This window comes from Synchiropus splendidus, chromosome 5, assembly GCF_027744825.2.
Source record: "Synchiropus splendidus isolate RoL2022-P1 chromosome 5, RoL_Sspl_1.0, whole genome shotgun sequence".
Classification (NCBI taxonomy): Eukaryota; Metazoa; Chordata; class Actinopteri; order Syngnathiformes; family Callionymidae; genus Synchiropus; species Synchiropus splendidus.
In genome coordinates, this window is record NC_071338.1 from 27314900 (window position 1) to 27335596 (window position 20697).

Sequence of the window (20697 nt, forward strand, 5' to 3'; positions counted from 1 at the left end):
CATGAAGTTTTCCCCCGCCCCAACGTCTTCAACCTCCAGCTATAGCTCCATTCTCACAGCAGCCTGAATGAAAGCCTCAGCCCTGGTTAAGTCAATGAAGTCTCAAAGGAGCAGTCAGGCAGAGCTGAACTTCAGTAAATGGCAGTTTTGGATTCAACAACTCTGAAACAGGACTTTGATTTTGGCCAGTAAATGGCACCAACTGTGCGGTTAGCCAGTGCTGTGGGTCAGTGTTGGCCACCCACAATAGCAGCTTTATTTTCCTTAAGCAGCGATTTGGCTTCAGGGCATAAAACCTCACAGTGTTACATGGTTGGTCTATTTTCTGCCATTCCTAACAACCAGATAGTAATTCAGCGTTTGGCACACTCCACTACTGTGGCACTCTTTACATCACAGCAGAGACAAATCTTTGTTGCCTTACATCACTGGCTTTTGGTCATGTGTAGAACAAATTGCATCAGCATCTCAGCGAATACAAATACCTCGCCTTTTCATCTGTTTTGGATTTGTGATTCTTAACCCTGGAACTCATCAGACGTACATTGGCCCAGTGCTCATCTCCGTCAACCCTTTCAAACAGATGCCTTACTTTGGTGAGAAAGAAATTGAGATGTACCAGGGTGCGGTAAGTATGCTGGTTCTCCTCAGGAACATCTTGTATTGTGATGTGGCACTGCACTCCTTACTCCATGATTCGATTGACTTTTTCTTGTTTTCTTATACTTAAAAAAAACAAGTTTGATGAGTCATTGATTAATACCTTAAACAACTTTGTGGGCTACAACACTTAACTAAATAACTAACTGAAACACTTGATGATGTCACTCACTACTGTAAGCAGTTGTACTCTGGATGAATATATTATATGCATTTGTTATTCAGAACATATTGTTTAATGAGTTTGTGTTGTGTAACTGCCGTCATTTGAATGACTACATTGATTGAGTTTATTTATGAGTGACATTTTAAAACACTGTGGGAACTAAATAAACCTTGACATTATCATAGCATGCTAATTTCATTGTTCATTCGAATGTACCTCTAACACAGGTACAATCAATCATATCACTGTATTAGTTTTTGAGGATGCTTCTATTAGAGGTCGAAGAATACATCTGCCGTTTCTGAGCCATTTTTTATTTATCAATCCACATCTGTATCGGCCTCCATCATATTGGTTCTGGCCGATATTTGCCCATTTACATCCGCGTGTGTTTAAAAATGTAGCATGTCGCTCATCCGTGCGTTTGGCAAAATGCAATACTGCCTTTTTTGGATGTTTTTCGGAGTTCATTTTTTTTCATCAGTTCTAGATTCAGCTTTTCTTTTCTCCCCTACTCTGCTGGCTGACTGCATTACATGTTGTTCGTAAGGGTTTTTGCAAGTTAGTCATCTTTTTTCTGTACAATTTAAAGAATAAAAGCATTCTGTATCAGAATGTGTACTGTCTGTTTTTCTCATGGAAAAATTAATATATCCACAATGTAATTTTCTTAATACCAAAGCCAAACCTGACAGACAAATATCGGCCTCATATTGGTTATCGGCTTTCCTCAGCCTCCATTGATATCGGCCTTTAAAAAGTGTGTTTCTATTTCTATCGCTTGAAAACAGGGAAAACATACTCCAGAAGTGTAGGCAACATCCAGTCTGCAGCCTGACATGTAGTAATGACTGTAAAAGCCCTCCTTCCTACAGTATAACACAATGAGGGCCAATGGTTTGAATCAAAACAGTAATGTTATATTTCTGTTTGGCTCTGCAACTTGGATTATATTTGCTTGGCTGAAAGCTTCTGAGCTTGTCTCAAAAGTTTTGTAATTTCCTCATCATCTTACACCTACTTTCTGATACCACCAGGCCCAGTACGAAAACCCTCCTCACATCTATGCCCTGGCAGATAACATGTACAGGAACATGATGATTGACAGTGAGAACCAGTGCGTCATCATCAGGTACGATCTTGTCTTTCACTATTGAATCCTAAAGGTTTTCATGATTTAATGGCTTGCGAGTCCTCCACACCCGGTATGTGTGAGTCACCAGAGTGTATGACCGGAGGGAGAGAGCGGCGAAGGCTGCCGATAATGTTCACTGCAACGCGAACTGGTGTGTGATATGACAGAGGTGAGCTGGCATTGACTCTGCTGGTCATAACAATGCCTTTGGAGGAACATGAGAAGCCACCAGACAGGTTGGACTGCATCTCTCGATTCAGCTGATTGAACGCGTTGTGCTCTTTGGAGTTGATGTTTTCCAACATTTGCTTTCTCTTTCCATGGAAGATGTGTACCACAAAACAGCGCAACTGTAATGATAATTCTGTGACAATATTCTGTGTTTTTACATTTTCCCCTAAAAGTGAACATGAATTTATTCAACTTTTCTAGCTGTGATGGAAACACTGAAGTTATTCTCTGTGCTCGCAATCTTCTTTGTTTGCTTTAAAGTTAACCAGCCAAGGCTAAATGAGCGTGACTCTGATCTGCTGGTTTTGCTTTTTTTACTGCCAACATATTAACATGTGCTGTGGGAAGAGTTGAGAAAGTGGCTGGTTTACCAAGTGGCTGAGGGACGATTTCTAGTCTGCAGACGTTCTGCTAAATGACCTGCAGAGCTTGTCAGGTCAGTTTTCAAACTCTTAACAATGGGTTGCCTTGAGTGCACTGAGAAATACTTCATTTATATTTCAGTGTGACTTCTAAAGATGGTTCATGTGAATGACAGAGACCTCAAAATTTTGATGTGGGTGGTGTTGGCTGTATCACTTCCAGCAAGGACTGACGCTGGCTTTGCATTTCTGGTCCTATAGACGTGTATTTTAAGATGTTTGTGACCCAGAAAACCCACATGAGAAGTGGACTTGATGGTGGACAGATGTAATGAATCATATTTTCATCAACCCACTCTTGCCCGCTCATTGTCCTTTGTTGGAGTACACACATGGTTATGAGGTTGTTGCTGATCAGTGTGAATTCACTCTTGTTCTGTGTTGCCTCCACCCAGGAAGGTTGTGTGTCATGATCAGGCAGTGCAAACCACATCATGAATGAGCCTTACTTAGCACTTTATCCTGCTGTTGCAGTTGCTTGCTCACTTGCTCATCGCTGAGGTGGATTTTCTAATTCAATAAACAAAAGCATGGAAGTGGTTTCATGATGAACACGGTCTCAGAGAGGCTCTGAACTGCTGGACGTGCATTGTGGTCAGCGCCGGACCGTGTGAGCCCAGTCCCTCGTTCGCTAAGAAAACACAAGAAGGGAAATTCAGCACAAAATTGTAGGTCATTTCTATAATCTGGACATTGTGTGGTTTCTTATTCTGTTCAGAAAACGATTCATAAGCAGATTTAGCTCTTAGCTTATGCTAATAACAATCGGTGACTGAGAGAAAGGAAACAATAAATTGTTTTTATAGTTTTAAACAGCTGCCTCATTCTTCTGGCCTTGGTGATGATGTCACTGATTTTAGACCAAAAACGCGATGAAAAGGACGAGAACATGGATCCATCCATGAACCTATATGCTGATGATCTTTGAAATTATTTGTTTGGCTTTGAACATTTGACCTTTAAATGGACAAGCCCGTATCACGCTGAGCACTAAGCATTCAACAGTCGTGCGCAATACTGCGCGTCACCTGATCGACTGCTCCTAAAATCTCCTCGTCCTTCCGGCCCGGTGTTGCCACTGGAACAAAATAGGATGGTTATGGAAGGAGCTTGTAGGCAGCCACAGACATGGACAGCACAATCCAACTTAGTGTGTTAATGTTAATTGACTTAAACCTGCTTAAGTAAGTGTTGACCGACTGATCTTTCAAAATATAATGAATTACCTAATTCATGGCCTTCTCAAATTTAACTTTCATTCTCATGAAATACGGACAGGGGTCATTATCTTGTTCTCACGGTGACGGTTAATGATTCACCAATAGCTGATACCACAGTTCAGTGAAACAGAGATAAATCTCATCCTGGTGTGTGAATGCTGTGGCCCTGTAGTTGACAAAAAATAAGTCGAAGGAAGACAGTCATTTTCACACAAATGAAAATGACACGCTCAGCATGTTTTGCCCTTCACCGCTCGTATTACCGGAGTGGAAGGTGTGCGCGGAAGTGGCTGGGACAAAGAGAAAAAAGGGTGGTGTATTTTGAGGAAAGGCTACCGTCATATGGACTCAGGAGTGTAATTGAGTGGCTCCCATAACTTCCTCCTTAACAGTATGCAGCTGTGTTTCTCACAGAGGCATTACCAGCCTGACGCCCTTCTTAAAGGTACAGGGAAATAAAAAAAAAAAAAAATATATATATATATATATATCCACTGCCAAACCACGTATGTCAAAATAACAAAAACCCTAGCAAAGTGAAAAGCAATGGGGAAAGTCGGTAAAAGAAGGCTGTGCAGAGAGAGATGTAGGGAAACGGTCGACCAATGTGACATGAACTTGTGTTTAGGTGACGCCACTTTTCAATATTTAGTAACACTAATATTAGTAATATTAGTGAACAGCCTTGTTGTCATTTTATTTGTTGTCAGCACTTTATTCCAAAGCACTTTCCTAGTTAGTGAGCTCCTCACTGATCATGGCAATAAATTTGATTCTGATTCTGATTCTGATTCTGATATTTAGAGGTTATTAGATCATGAGGTGTGTAGAGGGATAGATATATTCTATATGTATTGATTATTACTATTAACCTCTGCATCTGAAACTCATGTTTTAATCATTAAGAGTTGAAGGGAGCAAATCATTAACTGAATGTTTTAGTTAAGTAATCTGAGCATGAAGGATTTTGTTTGACATGCAATGTCAAAAATGACTGAGGCTTGAAAAATCTTGTTGCTCTGTTACGGTGGATGCTTGGAATGTCATCTGGGTTGGTCGTACTTATCGGCGTTCTGTTACCTTGAGCGTTAGATAACTCCAGTGATGCATCTTGTGTTGCAGCGGGGAGAGCGGAGCGGGGAAGACAGTGGCAGCCAAATACATCATGAGCTACATTTCTAGAGTGTCTGGAGGTGGACCCCGAGTCCAGGTGAGTCTGGCTGTTTCTCCCTCCTAAACTTTATTATAACCCGAACCATTGCTCAATTGCCTCTTGATTGTTGTAGCCTTTTTTCTTGCCACCAATTCTGTCACTTCAGCGGTGACTTTATTCAACCCTCCCCCCCAATACCATCTGGCAGCCCCCCACGTTAACATATGTCTCGATCCTAAGCTTTATGAAGGGTTGAGGAAATCAACATGTTAATGAGATTCCAGGCTTCAATCTTTTTAGAGCTGACTCCACTGCATCAGAAGTCACTTCCTGTTTTGCATCACAATGTGCCAGTGGTGATTGAGCAAAATATTTCCTGAAATTCCTGATTTTCTTGCGAGATATTTTGAGTCTTCACTATTCGGTTAAAGGTGAAACAGTAACCTAACAATCTTTGTTACTTCCTGTTGTCAATGTTTCTTGCTAAGTTTGTGAATCTTGATGGAGAAAATGTTTTAAGCATTAACTTAAAACAAATTAAACTGTTTTAACCGGTTTGAAAAATGTGAAATATTTGCATTTTTTTTTGTCATAAAAGAAGTGAAAGCTGTTACCTCAGCTTGACTTGAGTGTTCAAATGAACCATATAAATTTAGCCTTTAATACCAGACATTCCAAAAGTGACTTCCTCTGCACTTCTGTGCACACGTTGCAAAAGCTGCTTATTTAAAGTGTCTGACACACAGATGTCTGACAGAAAGACTACTGTTCTCCGTAAGTCTGAACCGTGAACCCAGACACACGTGTGTGTCACTGGAAACTTCCAGAAAAACTGCCAGCGAGGGTGAGAAATGTGTTGCGTTTTTCAGCCACTGTTAACTGTGACTGTGTCCCTCCAGCATGTGAAAGACATCATCCTCCAGTCCAATCCTCTTCTGGAGGCCTTTGGAAACGCAAAGACAGTGAGGAACAACAACTCCAGCCGATTTGTGAGTCGTCCTTTCATGTTGGGCCTTTTACTGCAATGCAGTAGCTTTTGTCTCTGTCACTGGGGTATTTGTCAGGGCATTGAGATTCATGTACGGAAACTCACCATTGGAACAGTATGAGTGACAAATGAGGGTATTTCAGAGCTCATTGGCGACTGCTCATCCCAGTAATGATAAAAGACCGTTTGATCCAACAGGGGAAATACTTTGAGATCCAGTTCAGCTCCGGCGGCGAACCAGATGGAGGGAAAATCTCCAACTTCCTCCTGGAGAAGTCACGTGTCGTCATGAGGAATCCAGGAGAACGGAGTTTCCATATATTCTATCAGGTGAGACAGAGGCAGATCTGGGTGCAAACATATGATGGGTCAGTGAGGGAATTTGAGGACAATTTGGCAGGGAAAAAGTATTTGGCTCCTGAAATATGGAAATCTGTTCTGTGTGACCGCAGGGTTCCTGGCAGTCTTCCACACATACAAATAAAATACAGAAGGTAGTGAAATTTACACAGATTTTCTGATTCTAACGCCAAGTGTGTGTGTCTGCGAAGTTGATAGAGGGTGCGAGTGCCGACCAGAAGAACAGTCTCGGGATCACAAATCTGGATTATTACACATACCTCAATCAGTCCGGCTCCTACAAGGTCGACGACATCAATGACAAAAGCGATTTCCAAGAGACAACGGTAAGAGATGTGTGGTTTGTGAATGTCAGATTTAGGGTTGCACAATGATCGCTGAAAAAGACTGTACTGTGTTAACATGACTAATGTTTTCAGACCCTTGACTCACCGTCACAGAGTGCCATATGACCATTCAAATACACTTGAGGGAAGGGAAGAGGGATGATAATTCAGGATGCTTTTGCAGCAGTGACAAGTCCAAAAGGCGCTGAGATATCACATAACTTTTTAACTTGAAAATGATGTGGGCAGGCTGCAGTTGCTTTGGTCACTGGCTACATCAGACTTAACTGTAATCAATAATATATATAGACTGAATAATGTACACTTAAACATGAGTACTACTCCTACTACTACTACTACTACAACGAATAATAATAATAATAATAGCAACAATGGTCACACTTTAGTTTAGGGAGCACTCCTCATAATTTTTTTCATGTTTAATTCCCGTATTTTCATGTCATGTCTACCTTGCCAAGTGAAGATTAACTTGCGAGAGTCGACCTAATTCTTTCCAAATATCACTACTAAGTTATCTGGTAAGAACTGTAGTTAGTTGGTGTTAACATTGCAATATATATTGCAAAGGACAAATATGTTGGGATGCAGCCCTAGTTGTTATCGCCCCAGTGTATGTTTCTGTCTCCTCCCCACCATTGTATGAAACAGCATTTAGCCACACTGTGTTTGATAAATGAAATGAACAGAAACGTTTCCGATTATACCTGAGAGAATCCAAATTGACTGGATTTGCAGTAGCTCTCTCAATACGTGTTGCTTGAAAGAAAAAGAAGGGTTTCCATTTGAGCACGAAGACTTTCTATTGCAACTATTACTACTGGTTCTTGCTAGTTGGTCTTTCTACCAGACTTGAGACATGTACACCTTTCATTCCCGCCAGCACGCGATGGAAGTCATTGGCATTGCGCCGGAGGATCGTGCCATGGTGCTTCAAATCGTAGCTGGAGTCTTGCACTTGGGCAATATCAGCTTCAAGGAGGCTGGCAACTACGCTGCTGTGGAGAGCGAGGAGTGTGAGTATTAGATTCTGTAGATGTTTATTATGAGGAAACAGGTCCCAAAGGAGGCAGCTTCATATGTGCTGTATGCTTCTTTGAATAGGTTTTGATGAGGAAATGAAGCGGATGTGCCCTCGTGATTTGGTGCATCAACATTAACAACACTTAGCTATATTGAGTCACAGCCTTATAAAGTCTCTTTTATGATTGGAAATCTCATCATAATTTGGAATTACCCTCACAGGGCCCCAGATGTCTGTAAAACTCCTTTTCAGCAAGTGCCAGCATATTTCAGTTGCTGCTGAAGTGATGAGCCGACCAGCTGACATCTCTGGTGTTGAATCGCTGGCAGTGCCGCAGCGACTTGTGGTTTTCATGACTGTTGCTAATTGTGGCGCTAATGGTCTGAGGAGCGATATGCCTGTTCGCCGCGACGCACATCTGGATGCTGAAATGTCCTCAGCTGCCCTTTACAGCTGCTGTCGAACAATATTTGCTATTCAGCGAGCCCACTTCTGGTGTCCTGGAGTGTTGATTCAGGACAGCAGCCAACAGTGCGTCCATTGATCCTAGCCATGCTGGATTCAGACACATTTCCAAAACATTATACGAGGAGGCTTATTTCAGGGGAAATACTTACTCTGCTTTTGGCGTCCGTGTGAGATGGTCTCTTACTGTTTCTGCTCAAAACTTGATCCCCTTCTGAAGTACAAGTGAACGTGTTGTCGACATACATTCTTCCTCAATAAGTAAGGAGGTGATAGAAACACATGCATCAGCCTGGTTCACTGTGCACTACTACTTTGTCTAACAAATCCAGTGCGATAAGTTCTGGAAGTCAGTGTAAAAGTCTCTTAGAATTCAATATCTGTCTGCCAAACACAAAAAACTGCTTTTCCTTTATGATTCAAACTGGCATAAGGTCAGTCACACCCTAATGTCCCAAAAGGGGGGCGATTAGAGAGCTCTGATGCATTCCCAGACAGGCTGTAGTACCATTTCCTTTTAGGGGAAATGAGTCACAGTCGTAAGTCAAGGAGTCGTTCACATGTTCAGTTCTGATACGATAGAGGTTTTATTTGAGCTCTGGTATCGAAGTATGATGTGTAGAAGTGTGTCTGTCATACAGTGACCTTTGAAGCTGAGAAAGTTTGGAAGGGATCTCAGTTTAAAACATCCGTTTCCCTGAAAGAAACTGGTGTTCTGTTGACTCCAGTTAAGAAAACAGTCTTACTGCATTCTTGATGCAGAAGATAATGTGGAATCAGTTCACTCTCTTTTCTGAAATCTTTGTTCAAACTCAGCCAAGAGGTCTTGGAGATCATTGTCATGACCGTAGTGATTTTGCCTTCTGATATAGAGACCAGTTGAGGTAGTGCGGGCAGTCTATCTCTGCTGTGCCCGATAGTGAGGAGTCCACAGGACAGATCGACCTCACTGCTTCCAACCAGTGAGGGGGAGGAACCCTTGGTTAAATATGACTGTTGAATTGGTGATCTGCCTTATTTTATTTTATTTTATTTTATTGACAGGCACGAGTTGGTGGGCTCCCCACTGACCATGGCAATAAATTTGATTCTGATTCTGAAATGATTTCTGCCTTTTTCAGTTCTCGCCTTCCCTGCTTTCTTACTGGGGATCGACCAAAACCGCCTGAAGGAAAAACTAACCAGCAGAAAGATGGACAGCAAGTGGGGGAGCGCACTGGAGTCCATTGACGTGACGTTAAACGTGGAGCAGGCTTGTTACACCCGAGACGCCCTCTCCAAAGCCCTCCATGCTCGAGTCTTTGACTACCTTGTAGAGGTAAAGTTACATTATTACTCAGTTCACATCTAGTATAACTTTATTTACTGTGCATTTACTGTTCCAGTCTATCAACAAAGCCATGGTGAAGGACCATCAGGATTTCAGCATCGGCGTTTTGGACATCTATGGATTTGAGATCTTTCAAGTAAGTGTTTTTGGCTGATGAAGTTTTATTTGCCTCCACATCAGAGCTAGATTAACCCTTGGTACGTTAAGATTCCAAGCAGATTAAAAGCAGGATTAGACTCATTTATAAAGTCAGTGGATTAAGTTCCATCTCCAGATTGAGACTCAAAGTTGTCTTCCTAATCTGATTACATCTTAGTTGTACTCTACTGCTTTTCAGCAGGGTTTTTGGACAGGAAGTGTAGTAGGTGGACATTAAAGAATGGGAAGTGAAAAGTCAACTGCTTTGAAACAGAACAATCTCTGAACGGGTCAGCTGCACTTTGGAAAGTTGGGGTCATTAGTCAGGAAGATGCGGACCTCCACCACACATGGCTCAGGCCGAAGGTCCATTGTACTGAACAATGTGGTGCTTCCTCTACTAGTCGGCAGCTGCTAGCAAAACACAATATGTGGAAAGGAAGGTCGTCTTCACCTGGAGACAAAGTTCAACAACTTGTGTTTTGTCATTTTTTTTTGGCAGAAAAATGGATTTGAACAATTCTGCATCAACTTTGTGAATGAGAAGCTCCAGCAGATCTTCATTGAGCTGACCCTGAAGGCTGAGCAGGTGAAGCATGGCTTCTTTTTCAAATGTTTGCCAAGTTTATTTGCAACTATTAACCATCTTTCCTTTGTAACCCTCTTCGCAGGAGGAGTATGTTCAAGAGGGCATTAAGTGGACTCCGATCGACTATTTTAACAACAAGATTGTCTGTGATCTCATCGAGAGCAAAGTAAACATTTCACCCACTGCTTCTCGTGTTCTTCCTCCTCACTCTTAAAACCGTTTCCCACTAATCTCAACTCTTCCACCATATTGGATTCAGTGGATTTCTCTCCAGCATCTGATGAACTTTGTCCTTTGATGTTGTTGGAGTTTAATTTTAAGACGTGCACTCCTCTGATATTGGTAGTAAAGATGCACAGTGGTATTAGAATTAGCTTGGTTCATGGCTCAGACAGGTATAATTTTTGTTTCCCGCTGGGAGGTTTAATCCACGAAATCCTCTTCAACGGCTTCAGTCAGCTATCGGAGTGAGGTTTGTGGTCACTGCAGGGGCAGTGTTGAACTGGACAAGAGTGATCCATCCAGTGTGTTACATTTTATAGTGATCAGGTTTAGTTGTAAATAAAGCATGACATTGGCGGAAATGTCAGGGGCCATGTTTGAACTGCCTGTTTTGGTCCAACAGCAAATGTTTCATGCTTCCTATGGTTGCGGTCCTCTTTATCCCAGAGCCCGCCTGGTGTCATGTGCATCCTGGATGATGTGTGCGCCACCATGCACGCCGTGGGTGAGGGTGCCGACCAGACCATGCTGCAGAAGCTCAGAGTCCAGATCAATACTCACGAACACTTCAACAGCTGGAACCAGGGATTCATCATCCACCACTATGCTGGCAAGGTCTGTCTGAGCGTATTTAACCTGGTTTGTGCCTTTCGTTGGCAGCAAGAAGCAGTAACAACATTTGCAAAAACAAATGCTGTGCTTAAGAGGTGCATCCGTGTGTGTGTTCATGCAATAATGATGCCTCTCTTGTTTTAAGTCCGGATGGAGTTGGTCGTCTTTTGTGTCACATGAAAAGTTCATTTCGAATCCATCCGTTGGTAGTTCTGATGTGACACCTTGAAAGGCTTTTTAGCCGGTCTGAGCGATGTTGAAATTGAGATTGCATCATGTGCTGATTCCTACTGTCCACAGCGACAAGCTGAAAGGGGACCGACATCCCAAGTCTACCAAGAATGTCTACTCTTAGTTCAGGGTTCATTTTCCCACAGTAGAGACTATAAACTGCGTCATAACAGCGGTGATGGAAGGTTCTGGAAATGTCTAAAAATAACTAATTTTATAGTTTTGCTCTCCCCTTTGTATGATCTGTCTTAAGTACCAGTTTAACTGCTGCTGCTCTAATTCAGGATGTGACGCCGGAGCGGACCCGCCTAAACTAACACCCCTTCTCTTTGTCTATTTATACATTTTAAGGGTCTTTGGTTATGTAACGGCGTCTCAACGTCATTCAGTGCTGTTATTCCGAATATTTTATTTTCGTGATGTGGGTCGAAGCTGCTCAGTCCAGATGTGCGCCGGCCCGAGCCTGGCACACATGCCGCGGGGTTAATGAGCCGTACCATAAAGTCTTGAGGGGCTCCCATGACTGAGCTTTAAACATTCCACCAATCTCCCCACACAATATCAGTTATACATTTTAAACACTGCCGCTTTTACAAGGGAATGTGAGACAACCAGCCTTTACTTTTTCCTCATAAACTCAGCTGTGGATTTAAATCACAATGTAAGCTGAGTTTTTTTTCAAAAGTGTTTTGGAAGGCTGTCTCCACTTATAAAAGGTTAATTGGTGAAATATGTATTTTGTTGTGTGTGTCTGATGTGGTTTCTGTGGACTGTTTTTGACTCAGTTATTTTTCTGATTTCACGGATATGAAGTTGGATTTCTGTGAGCATATAACAACATTTACAAATGAATATTGAAGCTCCTCTCAACATGCCTGATGTTCTCCAGGTGTCTTACGATGCTGACGGTTTCTGTGAAAGGAACCGAGACGTCCTTTTCACCGACCTCATCGAGTTGATGCAGAGCAGTCAAATGTAAGTTACTACTTAGTATTTCGAGCCATGTGTTTATGGTTTCTGTCGTGCGCACAATGAACAGGGCTTTTATTGTGATGCGTATGTTTAGAATTAAAGGCATCTGATGTGGAGCTTCAGATGTTCCCATGCATCTGGAGTCCGGTAGGACTGAACAGAAGTGTGCAGGCTGCGTTACGTCTGGTTGACATGCACGACTTTTGGGGGTCAGCCTTGTGAGTGCAGCGTTCCTGAGGGGCTGCATTGTGAAGTCTGGACTCACTAGTGTTCAGCTTTCATTGTGCGACTGAAGCCATCTGTGCAAACAGCCCACATTGTCCACAGGACCCCCAGCGACCCAGAAGGGCTGCTGGTACCTTGTCTATGCAGGTCTCTTCAAGCATGAAAGAAGGTCAAGGCAAGATCAAATCCAGGCACACTTTTGGAAGCTTATTTCCATCTGAGCTCAACATCCTAGACATGAAGACAAAAGGGTTTGTCACTGATGTACAAAATGGGGAGCACGAGAGGGACGAATGGGACCTAAGGAATAAATGAAGGATGAATGAGAGGACTATTTACAAGTTCACACTACTGATCTTGTCATAAGGATGTTGACATAATAACACTTAGTCGCTGTGTCCAACACTAAATATGAACAAGAGTGCTCAGTGTTTTCCACCGGTTTATGTTTACATCCAAAACCCACCGCATGTTTCTTGTGGCGTTCCCCAGGGCTCCATATTTGGGGCCAGTCTAGTTCTCTATCTTCTGCCAACTGCTACACCAGGCTCATGAAGTAGGTGATTTGATGGACATTGGGTCATGGAGGTACTGACCTTTTGTGTTTATGATCAAAATACTGATCAGAAACCGAGGTTTGGGTACGGCAGTGATTCACGATGAGCACAGTTGTCCAAGGTTAAGACCAGACCAATACTACCAGGTGGCAGAAAACAGTGCTTCGTGCTTTAATCATGTTGGAGTCAGCCACTTGTCTCACCTGCAGCTTGACCAGAATGCGGCAGCGTTGACCATAGAGAGCATATTTCCTCCTTTACAGTGAGTTTTTAAGCGATTGAAAGGTCTCGCCTGCTCCCTTTTTGCCTGTCTTGTCCCTGCCACTCAACTCAGCTGACCAGCTGCTCTTGTGGTTCCTAAAAGAAAGAGAAGCGACAGGGTTTGTTCAGTGTGCGGCCCTCGTCTCTGGTATTCCCTCCCTCTTCACGTTAGAGCAACATCACTGTCCATTTGTAAAATGCCGCACTTATGATCTTACTTGCCATTTTATATCTGTAGCTTTAGTGTCAGAGCTTCTCAGTATAATAAGTTATTAATGGGTTTTATTGTATTAATTCCTGTGTTGTTTATTCTTTATTCTTTATTTTATCCTTTTGCATGGTTGTTTATTCACTGGTGTGCAGCAGTTTGGTGCGAACTTGTGTTGTCAAGTGCGACACAAACGAAGTGTGCAATTTTCAGTGAAGTCTGACGCTTATATTTTGTTGAACGGAGAACATTAGGTCCCCACTTATGTCCACCTCCTCTGCTGAACTAGATTTCAACTCTCTGTTGCGAAGGCCACACTGAGTTTTCTCACTCTGTTTTCTTGCGTCTTGTGTCATATGACAGCGCCTTTATCAGAGCACTGTTTCCGGAAAACCTCAACGCCGAGAAGAAAGGTCGACCCACGACTGCGGGCAGCAAAATAAAGGTATGTGTCGTGTGTCCTCCTTCATCATGTCTGAAACGTCTACTGACAAGCTTTGTCACTCTGCTCCTGATGTCTCCTGTCACGTCTGTGGTGCAGAAACAAGCCAACGATCTGGTCAGCACGTTAATGAAATGCACTCCACACTACATCCGCTGCATCAAACCCAACGAGACCAAGAAGCCGCGGGACTGGGAGGAAAGTCGGTATGTTTTGTCAGATACAACCACAACCTGCATCTGAATGATCTTTTTTTCACAAGGGTTTTTGCCTCATGTGATTTCATAACACTTATTTCTGTGGCTTTTTGGGTAAGATCTGACTAAGTGGCTCCTTTGTTTCCATTTCCCGCTTTTCTTGCCCCTGCACTGCATCTGGGCATTACATTTTCGGCAGAGTGCTGCTGTATTGTCCGGAGTCTTTGAACTTCCTCTGGAAATTCCGGTGCAAAGTTGACTTGTTAATTAGCAGCGGAACCCTGTTTTCACAGGAGTCTATAAAGTGGTGATGAAGGTCTTTCCTACAAAACCGATCTGCCCAACGTCTACATGAATTGTTTCATATTTTAATTGTATTAAACGGCATAATTCGCCCACTATTTAAGTCCACATGCGCTTTGACCTGATGTCAGTATGTAGGTGATTCATGTCTATGTTCTGGGATTCTGCCTGTGTAGTGTGAAACACCAGGTGGAGTACCTGGGTCTGAAGGAGAACATCCGGGTCAGGCGTGCTGGCTACGCCTACCGCAGAGTCTTCAGAAAGTTCCTCAACAGGTGACCTTTTAGTGCTCACTGACTTTGAACCAATAAAAATGAATTATAATGTGATCTGATCGGATTTGAAGGCCGAGTTGTTTTGAAGAAACATCTCCTCTGACTCACAGGTACGCAATTCTGACCAAAGAGTCGTGGCCGACGTGGCGAGGAGATGAGAAGCAAGGCGTCCTTCACCTACTGCGTTCTGTCAACATGGACCAGGATCAGTTCCAGCTGGGTCGCACTAAGATCTTCGTGAAAGCCCCAGAGTCGGTGGGTTGCCGTTCTTGTTTTGCATCTCAAACATCTAGTAGACTCAAACCTGGGACTTAGTTCTGCTGTCGATGAATTCTGGCTGACTTGTTCTCAAGCTCTCATCACACTGCTCGCCTGTGAGATGATGACGTGTGTTTGTGCTAAAAGGAGCAAAGTGAACTCACTGTTTTTACTTCAACACCATAAAAGGGCACTTGACTCCCAAATCTGTAATCCATGCACTGAGAGAGGAGACTCCGCCCACCAACTCACCACGTCAGCACTGAGTCAACACGCCTCTGGAGCGAACACACACAAGTACAGACTGTGGTCACAGAGTTTGGGGAACATTGTAAAGGCCCGTCTTTTTCCACCAGAACCAGAGCTTTTCAGGGGGTTTGGATGAAAGCAGCACTTGTGTGAAGCGGCTCACTTACCAGCACATTATATATGATGAGCACCAACACTGATGTAAGTTTGGAAACTACCACAGAAGCATCCTCAGTCTGAACCCAGGCCTCACAGCTGATCCTGAATGACTTTACTTATGCACTGCTACAGTGTGCAGCCAAATACACCATCCCCCAACCGCCAGACTGAAAGTCCAAGTCATATAAATGAGCTTATGAAACCCAAATATCACGGAGGGCGGGCTGCTGAAATGAGCTGACAGGCTTCTCTAAACAAGCCCCCGTGTCTGATAAGACACTGACACCATGTAATTAGTGACTGGGGTTTGTTCTGTTGGCTGTAACAAGTGAAGTTTGTTTGACTCATGAGCCAGATGTTGGAGCAGAGATTCAGTCAGGAGTGGTGATGGACGAGCTGCGAGTCACAAGCAGCATGGGTGCTGTGTTGCAGTCACTCTGCTTGACAGGCTTCACTTTGTCTTCGCACTGTGGCACATGAACTTTTTAATATGTTCTATACTCAGAGTTGTGGTGGTCAAAGTGGCGTTGTCTTGGAAGCCCCCCCCATCCCAAGCACACACACCTGCCCTCTGCCCAAAGCTGACCTGTTTCTGATTCTTAACTTTTTAGGCAATTTGCAGCGACGTTGTACTTTCATCCCAACATTTTTTAGCGGTTCAGGTGACCCATGAGCCTCAACACTTGATGGAGGCAGGATTTCAGCAAGAGTGGTCCTGACTTGTTCTTCTGTTGACCTGTTTCAGTTGAACATTTCATGACTATTTCCAGTCAACAGCAATTCTTCTGCTGGTCCAGCACTTCCCTCAGTGAACCCAAACCAAACCCCAAACCCCCCTCTCACCTGCTGCTTTGTCACCTGGAAGTTTAATCACACATCTGGTGAAAAGCTTTGAGGCCTCTGCGACGGTGAACAGGCACCTTCTACATCACCGCTCACTCATTGTGTAGGTCATTGTGGCGTGTCTCGGTTTCTGCGGTGCGACCTGTCAGTCTGCGACCCGAAGCTGAGTGGATGCCCACAGGATGTTTAGTCTGAGCCAAAGTGAGTCCTGAGGAATTGTTTGTCACGCCACTCGTCGGGAAACGACTTCACTGGTGAGACTGTATGATAAGTCGTTGGCACTGAGACGCCTGGTTCTTTAAACAATGGATTTCATCATTGCTCTTAAAGACAAACCCTTGACAGATCTGGGCTTCATTAATGGGTCTGGGTTGTTAAAATTCCTCTTGAAAGATGAGTTGTCTACAACCCTGATTTGAAGTTGTACACATGGTGACCTACTGCTTTGTAGCAGGATTGTTTCGACTTCCCTTCAGAGTGCACTGCTTGTGTTTGCCTTGGTTTCCTCAGGGGACTCCAGTTTCCTCCCGAGTAGAAAAACATACATTTAGTGTGCCCAAATCCTCTGTAAGTGTGAGCTCTGGTGTTTTAACATGAAGGATTTAGTCCCTCTGTTCCACATCCAGTGTCAGTTTTGGACGTTTGTCTGCTCATGTGTTGCAGCTCTTTCTGCTGGAAGAAACGAGGGAGCGCAAGTTTGACGGCTACGCCAGGACGATCCAGAAAGCCTGGAGGAAGTATGTGGCGCGGAAGAAATACGTGCAGATGAGAGAAGAAGGTGAGCGAGGAAGCAGCCGAGAACCACCGTTCCTTTGATCTGGCTGACTTCCTGCGTCTGCCTGCAGCGTCCGACCTGCTGCTCAATCGCAAGGAGCGAAGACGGCACAGTCTGAACCGGAACTTTGTGGGCGATTACCTGGGAATGGACGACCGGCCGGAGCTCCGACAGTTTCTTGGCAAGAGAGAGAAGATCGACTTTGCAGACACGGTCACCAAGTTTGATCGCCGCTTCAAGGTGGGTTTCCGGCGGTTTCCTTTGCTGGTTTTTAACAAGGGAAAAATAAAGACCATCTCTTTCTGCACAGGGCATCAAGCGAGACTTAATCCTGACACCCAAGTGTGTGTACCTCATTGGACGAGAAAAGGTCAAACAAGGACCAGAGAAAGGTCAGGTGACTGAGGTGCTGAAAAGGCAGCTGGATATGGAGAAGATCCTGTCCGTGTCTCTCAGGTAAGAAGCAGCCAGATATGTTTCAGTGCCCCTAACATCAGTAAACAATTGGACAGAAAACTCACCAATAACTTCTCTACTTAATTCACAAATAGACTGTAACTTTCAGTTGACATGAATGAAACACAGAAGACCAAGAACATGTTTGGTTCTCGTGTGTTTGTGTCTGGAGGACCGACTGAGACCAGTCAGCCCACATCTCAGAATTCCGTGGAAAACATTCATGTTCAGCCGCTGACAAAGGAAATAAGAGAGAATGACGCGTGTGGCTTTTATTGTTTACGGGAGAAACCCCTCTTTTAGAGGTAAAGTTTGAACCGTTGGTGAAAATCTCTAAAGTCAGAGGGTTAATACAGACCAGGTGGAGCCCTGAGTGAAAGCAGAAGTTGTTAAAATCTTAGCAGGGATCGGCTTCTCGTGCGGAAGGGAACGCGTATCTGCATGCAGTCGCTCTCTTAACCCAGACATGTAGACGTTACAAAGCGTTTTTCCCTCATCCACTGTTGACGGTGTCTCTGCTTTCTCAGCACCCTGCAGGACGACTTCCTCATCATACACGAGCACGAGTACGACTCTCTGCTGGAGTGTGTTTTCAAAACGGAATTCATCAGTTTGTTAGCTCGCAGGTTTGAGGAGAAGACCCAGAGGAAACTACCACTGAAGTTTAGCAACACGTGAGTAGAAAATGTGACCTTTGAAATGATCTGCCGACTTATAAAACCTATGATTTTGGCCTTCAAAGTTCAAATGTTTGTAGCCCTCTACTAAAACATTTAAACATGTATTGCACCCTATTTGTGAGGACCCCTTTGGGCCCTAATAATTTATCATTAAAATTGATGTATGATTCGGGATCCCTGGTTGTGTTACTAAAAATAATGTTAAAATAATGTTTGCTTTCTTAAAGGCCAAATGTGGGCCATGAAAATGTGGTTTGTGTTGAATATGTAGTCAGATTTTAGGGGCACATCACTCAGGCTAGAAGTGATATTGGACAGTTATTGTCAGTTTGACAATAACCATGAAGAAGCCTTTGTGGATGGCGCCGTGGACGAAAGGGTCAGCTTTATAATGAGCGGTTTTACACTGGTTCTTCCCTTAGACTGGATCTGAAGCTGAAGAAGGAGAACTGGGGCTTCCTGAGCGGTGGGGGCTCCCGGCAGGTCGTGTTTGTCCAGGGTCAGGGAGACGTGGCCGTCCTGAAGCCGTCGAGCAAGTCGCTGCAAGTCAGCATCGGCCCAGGTCTCCCCAAAAATACACGTGAGTACGAAACCGGGGGTTCCTCACCGCCATGTGGATCATTTCAGTGAGGATGAACACGGTCTCTTCTGCAGGCCCCACCAGGAAAAGCTACTCTCAGGGTCGCTCCAATTCATCGAGGACTCACCAGAAGATCCCAGCCAGAGCAGCACCTGGACCCCCAGGTAGCACCGTCACTGTGCCACCTGATGTTGGGGAACTTCTTGGCCCTTTGTGTCTATGGCTTAGTTTTTTGCTCGCAGCCTTGCACCAGAACGGCGGGCTGAAAAACACCAACCACGTGGCCAATCAGAGGAACTCACAGCACCACAACCAGAGGAACCACTCGTCCGGTAATGGAACGCGGCCGTTCCTGCCTCACAACTTGAGTCAGCACAAGGAGCGAGGAGACGGCCGGCCGCAGCCCAACCTGGACTGCCTGAGAGTCCCCGATCAAGGAGCTGCGGGGTGAGTAAGCCGAGGATTTTCCACTGGAATGTGGGTCACTGGAGGCAGCACGAGCCCGAGTTAAGGCCTGTAGCCTTAATCTTGACCACAATAGCATTACTTCACCAGCATATCAAACCAGTCTTTTATTTTAGCTCCGCATTTTGTTCATTTTTGGGCGCTGGTTTTGTCGCCCTGCTTCTGTCGGGGAAGTGATGCCTTCCTCCAGTTTCAGAAAGGCGAAGGCTCAGAGCTAAAGCCCCATCAGACACACACCACTCTTGTAGTGATGCACTGAAGAACCACCTCACCGCAACCGCACAGCCGACCCGCTGTTTGGGTGGCCATGTCTGAAGTGAAGTCGGACTGGAACCAGAACCTCTGGTCAAACGTACAGATCCAAGTTCTCTTCAATGTGTTTTGGGAAAACTACAAGTCTTTTTCCCTGCTGCAGGGAGGTGTGGACGCCAGACTATCCTCCTTTTGAATCTTAGATAGCATGTTCAAGCTGATCTGTTGTGATGACCCCTGTGTTTCATTCCTCCGTAGCTCGTAGGTAGAAAGCAGGTCCCTTACCCTCTCTGTAATTCAGCCAATCACAAGCTCTTAAAACATTAAGACTAGGCGGATCCTGGCGTTGGTTTTGGCTCAGGCCGCTGCACACGGTTGTGGTTTCTAATTTTTTGAACAATTTCTTTTGTAGTAATGGCGACAGAGGAGCCGCTTCAAATGGAGGAATGTGAGTGTTTGCGGAGTCTTGGGTGGTGGTGCCGCAGCAGCAGGACGTGCACACGCTTCCTCTCCTTCTCGAGCTTCTTGTAGTGCGGTTCTGTTTTCTCTTGGGAAGGAAGACAAAACCGTAGCTGAATCCAGTCCACAACTGCTGCTCTTTACTTTGTAGAAGATCAAAGGAAACGCTGCTTTGATTTTTGATGGACCCGTGCTGAACACTCTCATCAGTCTGATCCAAATCGGGTTTTTTTTTTTTAACTCTTTCCAAATATTAAGATCCAACAATATAAATGATCGATGAGACAGACGAGTGTTCAGTGAAGTAGCCACCTCTCTTGTGTTCTGACTACTTTAATATTTGCGCAGGCAAATACTGCCGGTACTGGCGCGCCCCCTGGTGGCCGATGTATTTCCTGCACAAATGTTTCCTCGCTTCTCTCTCGCCTCCTCGAGTCCGTGGCCTCCCTCCAACAGAGTTCCTTTCCTTCTGTGCGCCAGAGCTCACCGCCCTTCAGCCACAAGGCCCCCGCCGGGAGGAGGGAGACCCAAACCTGCGCCCAAACCCAAACCTCACGTTCCCCAGTGCAAAGCCTTATACGCCTACGACGCCCAGGACACGGACGAGCTCAGTTTCAACGCCGATGACGTCATAGACATCGTGAAGGAGGGTGAGTCTCAGGTTTAATCTCACACAGCCAAGGACGGTTATTTTTATTTTTGGAGTCCAATTTGTCTTCATATTCTGAATGAGATACTGAAACGACAGTCCCTTAAAAAAAAAAAAAAAAAAAAAAAAAAAAAAAGCTTCA

The 20697-nt window shown here is 44.4% G+C and overlaps 1 protein-coding gene across 3 annotated transcripts in view; it reads left to right on the top strand.

Moving 5' to 3' along the window:
* The window catches only part of myo1ea (myosin IEa), a 35015-nt gene that overhangs the window by 12386 nt on the left and 1932 nt on the right, over window positions 1–20697 (top strand). Inside the window, exons 3-28 of one of the 3 annotated variants that reach the window (XM_053864638.1) lie at window positions 539–628; window positions 1864–1958; window positions 4957–5044; window positions 5887–5976; window positions 6174–6305; window positions 6527–6661; window positions 7563–7695; window positions 9290–9486; window positions 9554–9634; window positions 10139–10225; window positions 10308–10391; window positions 10895–11062; window positions 12180–12265; window positions 13877–13958; window positions 14055–14161; window positions 14632–14730; window positions 14841–14985; window positions 16903–17017; window positions 17085–17254; window positions 17325–17470; window positions 17998–18144; window positions 18573–18730; window positions 18805–18894; window positions 18973–19177; window positions 19860–19895; window positions 20387–20556. In XM_053864638.1, the coding sequence (XP_053720613.1) occupies window positions 539–628; window positions 1864–1958; window positions 4957–5044; window positions 5887–5976; window positions 6174–6305; window positions 6527–6661; window positions 7563–7695; window positions 9290–9486; window positions 9554–9634; window positions 10139–10225; window positions 10308–10391; window positions 10895–11062; window positions 12180–12265; window positions 13877–13958; window positions 14055–14161; window positions 14632–14730; window positions 14841–14985; window positions 16903–17017; window positions 17085–17254; window positions 17325–17470; window positions 17998–18144; window positions 18573–18730; window positions 18805–18894; window positions 18973–19177; window positions 19860–19895; window positions 20387–20556 (3136 nt within the window). Of the gene's footprint in view, window positions 1–538; window positions 629–1863; window positions 1959–4956; window positions 5045–5886; window positions 5977–6173; window positions 6306–6526; window positions 6662–7562; window positions 7696–9289; window positions 9487–9553; window positions 9635–10138; window positions 10226–10307; window positions 10392–10894; window positions 11063–12179; window positions 12266–13876; window positions 13959–14054; window positions 14162–14631; window positions 14731–14840; window positions 14986–16902; window positions 17018–17084; window positions 17255–17324; window positions 17471–17997; window positions 18145–18572; window positions 18731–18804; window positions 19178–19859; window positions 19896–20386; window positions 20557–20697 lie in introns of all 3 variants that reach the window. The other 2 variants (XM_053864636.1, XM_053864637.1) reach the window with 2 other exon arrangements.